This window comes from Microtus pennsylvanicus, chromosome 4 (assembly GCF_037038515.1).
Source record: "Microtus pennsylvanicus isolate mMicPen1 chromosome 4, mMicPen1.hap1, whole genome shotgun sequence".
Taxonomy (NCBI): domain Eukaryota; kingdom Metazoa; phylum Chordata; class Mammalia; order Rodentia; family Cricetidae; genus Microtus; species Microtus pennsylvanicus.
In genome coordinates this window covers 91,049,268-91,061,568 of record NC_134582.1, presented here as the reverse complement: position 1 = coordinate 91,061,568, position 12,301 = coordinate 91,049,268, and the positions used below count along the sequence as shown (strand labels likewise).

Sequence of the window (12,301 nt, the reverse complement as noted above, 5' to 3'; positions counted from 1 at the left end):
AAGGTAGGGCGTTCTTGTAAATGTGCTGATCCTATCACAGGGATAATGGAATGCGCTTCTCAGTTTGTGCAATCAATATTGATGAGCGTGAAAGAGAAAAATGCCTTCTCAAAAGTGTACTTGTTTAAAGATTAAGGGCTGTATTGTCAGGAAGGTGTTTTATGTCGTTGTCTGGTGTGCTTATTTAATCTAAATAGGCTCATAAACATCACACACAGATTACCTTGACAGAGTAAAATACATTGAATTCCCTCCTGGCTTTCTACACTCCCCAGGCCAGTTTTAATATACATTCTTTTACTTTTAATCTAGGTTATTTAAGAGTATGTATCAAGAGCAAAATAAGGAAGCATCTTTTTGGATAAGCAGGTAGTATAAACCTTTAAGGTGTTTAAACACAAAGCAGAAGGAAGTGGTACCGCTGTGGTGTTTCTGTTGAATGCTTTCAAGCTTCAGAGACAAAACCAAAAAGAAAAAAGAAAACAGATTCTTACTGGCAGAGAACCCCAAGGATAAAAGATCCACACTATTTACAGGAAAGGTTGTGACAACATTTTATTTTAGTTGGGAGACTTGGTTCATAATAATCATGTGTCAACAGGTTGGCAGAACAGGGCTGTTTTCTTCTGAAATGTACATTTTTATTAATTTTTTAATAGATGGGTTAGTTTTAGATGCTTAATTCTATTCAATTTCTTTCAAAGTTTGGGTCTTAGACCTTCCTTCCATCCCCCCCCTATTGGAAAATGCATCTTCTTCGGTCAGTTTTCCTTTTGAGACTATAATAAGTCACATTCTAGCTGTCCTGGCAGGGAAAAGGTAATCTAGAGATACACAGGGCCCTCCTTTCAACCATCAGACTTCAAAGTAGCAGAATCCCAGAGCGATAAAATCTGCCCCCAGGAAATCCTCCACAGGAGACAGGAAAAGCTGAGGACCTGCTGCCACCGAGGGGGACCTCACCTCCCAGGAAGGGATTTCCCACAATTCTGACCACCTTATAGATCAGAGAGAAAGGCAGTGATAGGTGAAACCACACCATACCTAAGGCTGCTGAATTATACACAATCCTTGTGCTCAACGTCAGGGCACTAAAGACTGGCTTTGGGGTAAAGACTGGCTTCGGGGTTGGGTCGGGACCCCATGATCTGCTTTTCCCAGTGTGGCCACATTGAATAAACCTTTCTCTGCTTTTCACTATCGCTTTTGTGCAATCATGTTGAGGACAGGTAGACAGTCCTAGCTTGCGGGAGCACCAGAACCCAAGCCTTTCCCCTAAAAAGCCCAGGAAGATTACCACAAAATCGAGAGTTTAAACAACACAGAGATTGTCTCACTGTTCTGAGCTTGGAAGTAACATTAAAGTCAGAGCACTGACTGGACCGTGGCCCTATCTGCTTCTGAGCACCCTCCATTTCCTTGCCTTTGCACCTTAAGTCCTCACTGGGTGGGTGGGTGGGGACGGAGTCCTTCCCCTACCTTCAAACCACCATGGCTGACCACATCTTCAGCCTTCCCCGTCCACTGTTACTAGAAACCGGATCCCAAGAAGCCCTGAATTCTCATCCTGGAGTAACTAAGAGTGGGTGAAAGGGTGTTTTCTGTTTGTTTGTTTTTGGTCGGCATTGCTTTTACTTCTGCCTCATGAGTTTTGCTTACTTCTGCACCTAAGGAGTGTCTGTCTAAAATCTGAGGCTACTGAAACTATATCCCTGAGGGTCGAAAGGCATAAAGATGAGAGGAGTGGGCACCTCCCTGTCAGCTTTTTCAGCACCCTGCTTTGGGCCCCACCCCAACGCTCCACCCAAAGTGGCTGGGAGTCTCTAGTGATTGTCCTGAACCTGCACTTGTGCTGAGTTCTAGGAACAGCAGAGCCTCAGAGATCTGCTTATCCCGCGGTGAGGTCACACCTAAGCAGGGGCAATCATCTGGGAGCTGCCTTGGCCAGCCAAGCGCCAAGCACTCAGGATTTCTTCCAGCTACCTTGCATAACCGAAAGGGAGATTAGGATCAGCCAGATCAGGCCTTGTGAAGACTAGCTTAATCTGCCTGCCTCTTGCCTCCTTCCCGCCCTCTAAATAGTTGTTCTATTTAAACTTAAAGCTCTCATGTCTGTACCCCAAAGATGAAGATGGACACAGGGTTATTTTGTACTTCCCAATATGCATGAAATCTTTATTCCCTGCCTTTGACCACTGATCTTATCTTTGATTGGTGCGCTGGAGTGAAAGGCTGAGTCTAGTGTAACCACGCCTCCCAGGGCTAGGGCCTTTGCCCTAAAGCTGGTAGCGTTTACCGCCTACCTGTGATGAAATTGCACCCATCCAAATAATTCAGGATAACCTATTGAAGCCCAGCTGAAGAGCAGTCCCATTCCTCTTTGCCATGTAATATAACATATCCACAGATTCCAGTGTTTATAATGTGGAAGTGTGGGGGGGGGGGCATTATCCTTCCTACCAAAGTATGCTTTATCATCTTAAAATTTCCTACGAGAGGACTGTTGCATTTGGGGCACAGATATTTGCACAGCATCTTTACCTCTAAATGACATTCTGTATACATTAAATTGTAAATTGTACTTATCGTGGTGAAAATGCCACAGCTCTCGCAAAGCATGTCTTTCATGCTTGTGTTGATTCCATACACTCTCAAATGCTTTGGAGGTCTGGATTCTAAAACCCTCCACCATTTCCAGTCACAAGTTCTGTATTATTTGAGGGTATAACTGCCCTGTATGGCTAAGGGGGCCCTTTCATGACTTATCCAGAGTGTATTGAGATGAATGGAATCTGTTGAGATAGCTTGCCACTGTGTTGCTCGAATGGCACAATGTTGTTTCCCCATAGGACATGGGGCAGTGCTTGCAGACATTTTTGGGTGTCACATTTGGGAAGAGGGTGCTGTTGTTGTCTGGTGTGTAGAACCCCAGGGGAACGACTGTCGTGCAGTACACAACAGCCTGAAGGACAAAGAGGAGCTGTGAGGACTGAATTGAGATTGAGCTCCTGGTTCTTATTGCTCTTTTATCACCATTGCAGGAGTTCCTGGTGCCATGCCAAATGCCTCCTGGACGGGCAACCTCAGAGCTATCAAGTGGAATGATATGGAAGCTATGCACGGAGGCTGCCATGGTAAGGTCTCCTGTTATGAGCTCTGTTGCCTGTTGCTGTAGGCATGAGGATGACTGTAAACGTAATAGAGGGGGTTCTTGCACAGAGAAGGCTGGAGTATACAGACTGATGGGGGGGGAGGGTTGTTAGAGACGCCTGACGCCGCGTCACGTTGTCTCCTGACGATAAGTTTCCATTTCTCAGACATCCTCCATCTCAGAGCTGCCAAGAAGAGACAGTACTTTCAAGTTAAAGTGAACTTTGTCCTTGCTATTTTCTGCCTTCTCATTGCCCCATTTCCTTTTGGGAGTACAGGGGCTGGGACAGGTGATGTCACATCCTTGTGACGGAGCATGCTCACACTTTGCCCCACATCACAGGTCAGGGGTGACTTGATGTGTGTGACCCCTCTGGCACAGGGCAGGTGATGCCAAGGAGCAAGGACTCTTCCCGAAATAGACAAGAACTAGAGACCCTAAGTCATTGCCTTCTGCAGCAGGGTGGGGGGTGGGATGAGACAGGGTCTTAGGTAGCCTAGAGTAACCCAGAACTTGCTACGTAGCCAAGGAAGACCTTGAAATCTGGATTCTCCGCTTCTGTCTCTGGGTTGCAGAAATGTGCCCCGCGCTCCGCTCGTCATGGTCATTTCTGTAGACCCGTATGAAGAAGGAATCCACCAGGCGTCATGCACTCCCGACACCACCTAGCACATAGGGAGCCGGTGCATCTACCTCCCTGTGCTGCTGCATCAAAGCAGCACAGGATGGACAACTAATACAGCAGAAACGTCCTCATTTTTCTCAATATTGGATCACGGGCTACAGAATTGGCTTTTTTCTTGGCCTTTCTCCTATGGCTTTTAAATGACCTCGTCTACCTGTGTCTGCGTGTGTCTTTTTATTGTATCCTGTTTTCCTCTCTCAAGAGCCCAGTCAAAGCTGGACGTAGTGGCACACGCCTTTAATCCCAGAATTTGGGAAGCAGAGACAAATAGATCTCTGTGAGTTCAAAGACAGCCAAGTCTACATAGTGAGTTTCAGGACAGTCAGAGATACATAGTGAGACCCTGCCTCAAAAAAAACCCCCAAAACCCAGTCAGTTCCCATTGTCTATATGCATCACCCTCACCATTTCATCAAGCCAGCCACACTCTGCCTCCCCCTAGTTTATATACAGTCTCCTCTGCTCTGCCTCAGCCACAACAGCCACCCAGGTGGCATCATTACCTTGAACTATAGCCTTCCCCTGTCAGAGAAGCTACTGCCCCACAGCACAGGCCTGCCTGCAGCCTCTCCTCTCTGCTTTCTCCAATGCCCTGTCCCTCCTTAGTGGAGAAGGTGGACTGGTCAGCCTTGTATTTTTGTAGGTACCCTTCTTGCTCACCAGCTAGGAACCAAGCTAACTGTACAGAACCTGAGCAGCCCAAGCCCACCACAGACTCATATTTCATCTTTCAACATTAAATACCTGCTATGCCGATGAACACTGGAAAGCTTCTTGCCGTGAAGGGCGTAAATACTGCCCTCCAAACCAGAATGTAGGGAGAAGAGAGAGGCAGAATCCAGAGGGACTGGGACATTGCATGCCATCACTGCAGTGACTCAGTAACACAACAAAGAGGTTCTGGAAGGACACTCAAGTGTCCATCCTTTCTTTAGACTCTTGAAACAAAGCACCCCAAGGCATTGGGGGGTCCCCAGGAATCCCCTGCTGGAGAAGGAAAAGGCTGAAGCCTGGTGCCAGTCAGTGGGAGAACTGTCGCCCTGGTAGATGGTTCACATAGGCCTGACAGCTTGCCTGACTGTCGTGCTGGCTGGAACCACACCGTGACCGGGACTGTTTCACACCTCTGGTCCTTTAAACCTCAAAGATGGGTGTGAAGCGAGTCACTGGGTCTCCTGGCTCCTCTCCTCAATGTGACCACATTTAATACATTTCCTTTGTCTGCTTCTTATCATTTTTTGTTTGGCTTACTAAAGACAGGTGGTTGAACCTGGCTTACTGCAGCAGGGACCCTGGCTCTGACCCTTAATGACTCTCATAACACTGTCACGGAGCTCTGGGGACCAATCCAACTTTCCGCCCTTCCTGTTTCCCACTCATCTCCAGCAGAATCCCGACTCAAACAGAAATGTCCCCTCTCTACAGTGTTTTCAGAGGCATTGCCTTCAGTTTTTCCACAGCCACTACCAGTCACCCTGTGCTTCCCAGGTGAACCCATCCACGCCCCTCCCTCCCCGCTGCCTGCATTCCTACACTCAGCAGTTACGACTGTAATGCAGAAATATTTACCAGCCACTGTTTAGAGGCAGAGGACGCAGAAGGGGGCAACACGGTCTAAAATCCCTGCTTTTCTGGAGCATGTAGTCCAGCCCAAGAGTGTCAAGGCCTTGCCTAGAAAGAAGGACCAGAAATAGTATCTCCCTTCCTTTCAAAAATGTGTAAAACACTACAAATAGATAAATGTCACATATATCATAAAATATTCATGTGTGTCATTTATAGTCTTAACACATTTTAAGATACTTATGACTCATAAAAATGAATGTATATGTGAAATAATAAATGTGTAAGGTTTGGGTATAATTTATGATACTTATATGTATATCACCTATACGATACACACGTCTATGCATGTGTTCCTTTTTGCACACACACCAATTGATAGTAAATAACAATACACGAGGGAAATGTGGTAGGGAGGGTCTTACTGAGAAAGTGACCTTGAGGTGGTGACCAGCGCTGGGTTGTGAGTTATCTGGGAGAGAACAGGTTATAGAGGTATAGAGGAGCCCCTGGGAGAGTTAGGGGGACTGAGCCTGCTGTGCTTGGGGCTGGCAGGGAGGACGATGTGCCTGAAGTAGTTGGAGAAGAGCAAAGAGTGACCAGAGTCAAGAGTCTCAAATGCCAGACTCTGAGCAGAGAAGATCTATTCCACCTGTGTGGTAACACAACCTCTCTGGCTGCTGCGCTGTGTGTGTGTGTGTGTGTGTATGTGTGTGTGTGTGTGTGTGTGTGTGTGTGTGTGTGTGTGTGTGTGTGTGTGTATGTAGGTGGTGGCTGCAGAGTATGGTGGGGACAGTTTGGGGAGGGGCAGTTGTGAAAGGAGGCCATTAAGAACTTCGGTGCTAGCCTGGCACATGGAATTGCAACACCCAGGAAACAAGGCAATTGGGTTGCTAATTGAAGACCAGCCTGTGCTACATAGAGAAACTGTCTCAGAGTTCACTGCTGACAGACATGCTACATTGGTGAGGCTACTGTAGCACTCAGAGGTGGAAGCTAGATTCCACCAGAGCTCAGAGAAGAGACAACACAAGCCGAAAGGGCCTCTTTGATCCCTGCGCTTCTAGAACTTACCTGTAACTCTCATGTGCGCACACAGGAACTGCTTTAGGACCCTGTTTTCGTAGTCTTCAATGCTCATCTTATTCAAGTGCGTATTTGTGCCGTTTGTCCTAAGCGCTTTAAACTCCTCGCGGGCTAGGGCAGCCCAGTCTTGTTTCGTTGGCATCTCACCATACTTGATCAGGTTTCTGCTACCTCGAGCTCACCCCTCTAAAGACAGGTATGTCTAACTGTTTTTCTACCCCCGTCTCCCCCAATAGGTCACTATGTGCATGGCATCTGCATCTATGGAAACGGAGACTTAAAATGGCTAATAAATTCACAGAGCCTATTTGCTAACAAATTTGAGGTCAACACGTACCCTTTCACTGTGGAATGCCTGGAGCTGTGGCTTCGAGAGAGAACCCTCAATCAGAGTGAGACCGCCATACAACCCAGCTGGTATTTTTGATCCACAGCAGCTCTGGCTGGAAGGGAAACAGAAGGCGTAGTAAAGTGGATCCTTCCTCTCCAAGAGACCCTTGCCTTGGCTATGCAGGAGGCTTCAAGAACTGCTTTCAGGAAAATATCAGGACCTGGCTTCACAACTATGCTTAAATTATCCACTGGACACTGTGATACACCGACAGGGTGGCAGGGTGTAGCTGTTCTGCCATTTTTAGCTAGTCTGGTCATTTCTTTTGAACGTCTCTTCTGTGTCTTCTTTTTTAAAGACAGACTCTTGCTGTATATCTCTGGCTACCTTGCTTCCTTCCAGGTAGCCCAGGATGGCCTTGAACTCTCATCAGTTCTCCCACCTCGCACCCACCAAGTGCTGCTATCACACGTGTGTACAAACACACCTGGCTCTGCTGTCTGGCAGTCACTGATGCTACTGTTGTGGTCGATGATAAATTTAAATGCATCAGCTCTTTGTGCCAGATACTATTATTAGTATATCCTGCTGGAAAGGAGAATGATGGGTGGTACTATCTAAGGAAATCAAAACTTGGTTTATTGGAGGAGGAAGCGTTCATAACCATCTTCGCAGCAACTATGTGCCCAGCCATACATAGGCGTAGAGATGGCTTTCTAGTAACTCACTGATTTCATTTAATCAGGAATGGATTGACTGCGGTGGTGCACACCTTTAATTTCAACACTCCGGAGGCAGAGGCAGGCAGATCTCTGAGTTTGAATCCGGCTTGGTCTATGGAGAAAGTTCCAGGACAGCAAGGGCTACACAGAGAATCCCTGTCTTGAAAAACAAAAACAAAAGGAACTGATCTTGAGGAGCTGAGGAACTATGTAGTTCAGTGACTGAGCATTTAACGGATACATGTGTGGACTTGAACTCCGTCTCTAGCATCACAAACAGACCTGTGAACACGGACATTCTCAGTTTACTTGTGTCTGAAGTTGTGTGTATAGTACAAAAGCCATTAACATGCGACAGAACATGTCCTGAAGACAGGAGACACTCTGTGGCTGCAGGAAGAGGACCTCAGGGATGCCGGGCGTTTCCATGTTTTATTCCAGAATGTTCTCTTTCCCACCGAGAACCCTGAAACAGCCTCAGAGGAATGAAGGGATTCTTTCTTCCCCATGGGAAAGGTGCTAGTCTGTGAATCTGGAGACCGTGAATAGCTCACTTCTGGGGTTCCATTGCTATATGAGAGATAGGGACCCAGTTCTCTTGTACACAGCTTTAACTACACCAGGACAGCCTACAGATAGCTTGCAATGATTGGTGCTGACAGGAGTTCCTGAACACTTAAGAGCTTGATTGTAGGTGGGCATCTGTGTCATTTTTCACTCCTTCATTCATTCATCCATTAGTCTAGTCTGCCTTCACTAAACGCCTCTCAGACGTCTGTAATCCTCTGGACACATATTGACCCAAGAGGGAAACCAGACAGATATTTTCTCCGCTGTAAAACTGGGGAGTATATCAGCCTCTGAAACCCTGCTCTAGAGTCTTACAAAATGATTGCACTGCGCTTGTGCCCTGGCCTGGCTATATATAACATCAGACCATAGGGATCAGTAATTACAGTCAGGTTAGTCCAGAGACGTGGGGGAAGGAGAAACAAAAGCTGAAGCCTGTTGGCTTCCACCAGCTCCTTCTTGTCTCATATTATTCAAAAGTCACAGCCCTCTCTCTCAAGGATGACGTGAGCATCCGCATCTCTCAAATGATGTAACAAGCCTTAGGGCGACTTGTTATAAATTCTTATATTTGCTCCTTCACAATCATAAGTGTCCTTCTGATCCTCTCAGCTCATTTCCATAGGGCTGTTGAAAGAAGGTAAAATAAAAGCCATATGTAGTATCTCCAGAGAAGACAGAGCTTAAGAATGGACTCTTAATTTGGAGAAAAAGTTACATCATTCAGAAAAATGTGAGGTTAGGACTCAGCATGTGGGGGTGCTTGCCACCAACCCTAACAACCTGAGTTTAATTCCTGGGACCCACAGGATGGAGAAAAAAGAGTTCATGCCCACAGGCTGGAGGGAGAGGGTTCATGCCCACAGGATGGAGGGAGAGAGTTCACGCCCATAAGTTACTCTATGACCCCAACACACATGTTGTTGCACATAGTCACTCCCCAACACACAAACGAATAAGTATGATTTTTAAAATGTGACCATATTTGCTAGCTCTCTTGTATTCATAAATATTTATTTGTTCTAATGAAGAAAGCCCTTGCTGTAAATGGCATCACTTAGCACGATTTCATTCTTGCACTGTAATTGTACCTGCTGAGAGTTGATCATCTTTAAAGGAATTCATGTTCATGTAAACCTTTCTTTTTCCTTCTACTGAAAAATGAAACGGCACTGTATTGAGGACTCAGGGGTTGAAAGCAGGGATACATGTGGTCAAGGTCAAGTCTCAGACTGGTCTCTTTTTTGTTACTTGGATGATAGCACCTGAAAAGAAATGTTTTACACTGGATCTCTCCTGGGAAATGAGAAATGTTTTCTGGAATAGAAGTTTACATGCCCGTTGCTGGTAACCTCTTTCTGGTAAATACTTTAATATTGAAAGAGAGTAACATCTGAGCTAGTGCGCTAGCTGGGAAGGTACCCTCATCTACGATATCCATTTTGGTTTTGATGTTTTGTTTTTATTTTCTTAGAAATAAATTAATATATTGTTTTCCACCTTCAGGGATAGTGTGTGTATTTATTTGATAACTGGTTAATATGTATTAAAGAACATGCATTAAAAAAACTTCAATGGCTCAGTCTCCCCAGCTTTTAGAAGGACGAAAGAAACATATTTTATATGTGTAGCTGCATAAAATCATCTGCCCACTAAAACAAAAAAAAATAGCTGACCTTTTCCTTTGTGGGGTGAGGGGAGAGTGAGTGAGAATAAAGATAAAATAGGAAATTGGTTTTATATGTGCAATTGTGTGGGTTGTATGTATGGACATTGTCTTTCCTAGAATTTTGAGCATGCCCTTTGGGCTGGATTGGCTGGCTGATGAGCCCCAAGGATCCACCTACCTTCACTCCTCCCTTGCATTGGAGTTACGGACATGACTTCTTCCCTTCTCTGGCTTATACCGTGGATGCTGGGAATCCTAACTCAGGTATTCAAGTTTACCGAGCAAGCATTTTACCAGGCATAAGTCATCTCAAAATTGTCTGTTGTGTTAGTCAGGCTTTCAGTCAATAATCACTATGACCAAAGGCTCCAGGGAAGCAGTTTCACTGCAGGAGCATTTGTTTAGGGTCACAGTATTTGGAAGTGTCAGTCTGGCATGGAAGAAAAGGCATGGCAGAGCATCTGGGAAAATGGAAAGTTTTGTTTTGTTTTGATTTGATTTAGGAGGGAGCCAGAGCAAGAGAGAGATCCCAAAGATCCAGTCCCAGCAATCTACTTCCCTGGAGCACAATAAAGTTGGCATTCTTGTTTCAAGGATGGCCCCTGTCTCCTGTCTCTGTCTGTCTGTGTGCACATGTTTTTAAATCTCCAGCCTAGTTCCCGGCTCAAGTACTGTCCCATAGTGTAGGTGCTATACTGTTCCAGGTGGAGAAAGCAAACTTCTGAAATAAACCAATGAAGTTTCAACAGAGCTACCGGAGCAGTGTGGTGGCACAGGGGCACAGATTGGGGGTGGGGGTGAGGGCTTCATTAGATGAGGTTGTCAGGAAGTTCTTCCTAGTGGGATACTTTACACCGCAATTTTGCCATCTGCAGGTGAACACAAAGACTGTAGCTGGACATTAGGGGTTGCTTTCATCACTTTTCTCTCCAGTCTTGGGGAAATTCCAGCCAGTTACAGACTCCTTGGAACATAGCTGGTTCCAGAGCTTAGGCAGGGTAGACCAGACATGAGCCTGGAACACGCTGTTGCAACCCCTAAAAGGCCGGCATTGTGTGTTGCAAGTTCAGAGGCTGACTTGCAGTCTCCTACTCCATCACAATCATGACAGTAATATATTGTGACCCAATAACTAAAATAAGGAACCGTGCATGAATAATACGTGCATATGCCCACACACGCATATATGTCAATGCATGTATAAAATATACATATTATGAAAATGTGTTAAGAAGCTCTTGACTTGAAGTGAGTTCTTGCTCTTGATTCCGACAATCAGCCAACAAGTCAGGCATGGTTCTTTCCCTTACCCAGGCTGAACAAACTGATTAAGAGGGTATAGCCCAGGCTCGCTAGATGGTTAAGAAGTGAGTTAAGGTGCCACATGATGAGGCTGCAATTGTAACCCCAGCCACTGGAGTGCCGGCAAGATTCAGTAGCCAACTGAGGCACTGCAAAGTTTGCTGGGCAGGCTCCCCCGATAAAACAATGGGAAGCCCTTCTGCAGGATGACGTGAACCCTTCTGAAAAGATAAGAGCTAGGACGCTGCCAGCATCGTCTCAGAAACTGTTTTCTGGTTCTGCCACAGAGTTCGCCAGAGGCGAACAGCACTGGGCGTCTTTAAACCTCATTAGAGTGCCCAAGTGACACTTAGCCAGAAGCCACCTGCGGCAGGGCATTACTGAAACTCACTGGGAATCCGCCCTCCCACCTGCTAAGTTTAGCTGAGAAGAAGGTCAGCTCTGAGCTACCAAACTCAAGGCAAAGGCCTACAATGACCGGAAAGGAAACTACTTCCTCTTACGGAAGTCCTCGTTCTGCCTTTGCTGCTGAAATGCCCTGCGTGCTGGCAAAGGAGAAGTGTTCCAATGGCCCAGCTCTGTATTAAAACGAAACACACATCGGAGCTGAAAGGGAAGAAACTGCCCAGCACTGTCCGCCTCCATTATGTTTCCATTGCTTGTCAGCTCCCCGCGGAGCATCACAGGATCTCAGGAAGATGGCGCGGTGTGTGTGTGTGTGTGTGTGTGCAGTTAGCAGTGCCCCCTAAGTGAAGATATGTAGTAAGTTTTTGTTGTTGTTGTTGTTGGACTATCTTTCGACTGTCTTATTATTAATTATGAAAGCCTAACCTTAGTGTAGGCTTTTTCCTAACTCATACTTTAATTAACCCATATTTTTTAATTTGCATTTTGCCGTGTGGCTTAGTTACCTCTTCTTAGTACAGCACATCCGACTTGCTCCCAGTCCGCTGCTGAAATTCTGTCTAGACTCCCCGGGAGTCCTGCCTATACCTCCTGCTTAGCTAGCCATTGGCCATTCAGCCTTTTACTACACCAATCACAGCCATACATCTTCCCACAGAGTACAAATATCCCACAACAGAGCCGCTCCCCCCCCCCCCCAAAAAAATGGAAGATGGGTTGCTCACTAGTCTGGTCTGGTCCCTTGTTGTACAGCAATTTCCTCCACGCTGAAACATCCTTGTGGGGAGGAGAGATGCTCAGAGGACTCAGGCGGTTA

The 12,301-nt window shown here is 46.1% G+C and overlaps 1 protein-coding gene across 4 annotated transcripts in view; it reads left to right on the top strand.

The window, feature by feature from the left end:
* The window catches only part of Gcnt2 (glucosaminyl (N-acetyl) transferase 2 (I blood group)), a 95,193-nt gene extending 85,580 nt beyond the window's left edge, over positions 1–9,613 (top strand). For all 4 annotated transcript variants that reach the window (XM_075969843.1, XM_075969845.1, XM_075969846.1 and 1 more), the window contains 2 exons: positions 3,042–3,134; positions 6,722–9,613. In XM_075969843.1, the coding sequence (XP_075825958.1) occupies positions 3,042–3,134; positions 6,722–6,912 (284 nt within the window). In that variant the 3' untranslated portion in view covers positions 6,913–9,613. The remainder of the gene's footprint in view (positions 1–3,041; positions 3,135–6,721) is intronic.
* Positions 9,614–12,301: the final 2,688 nt, after the last annotated feature.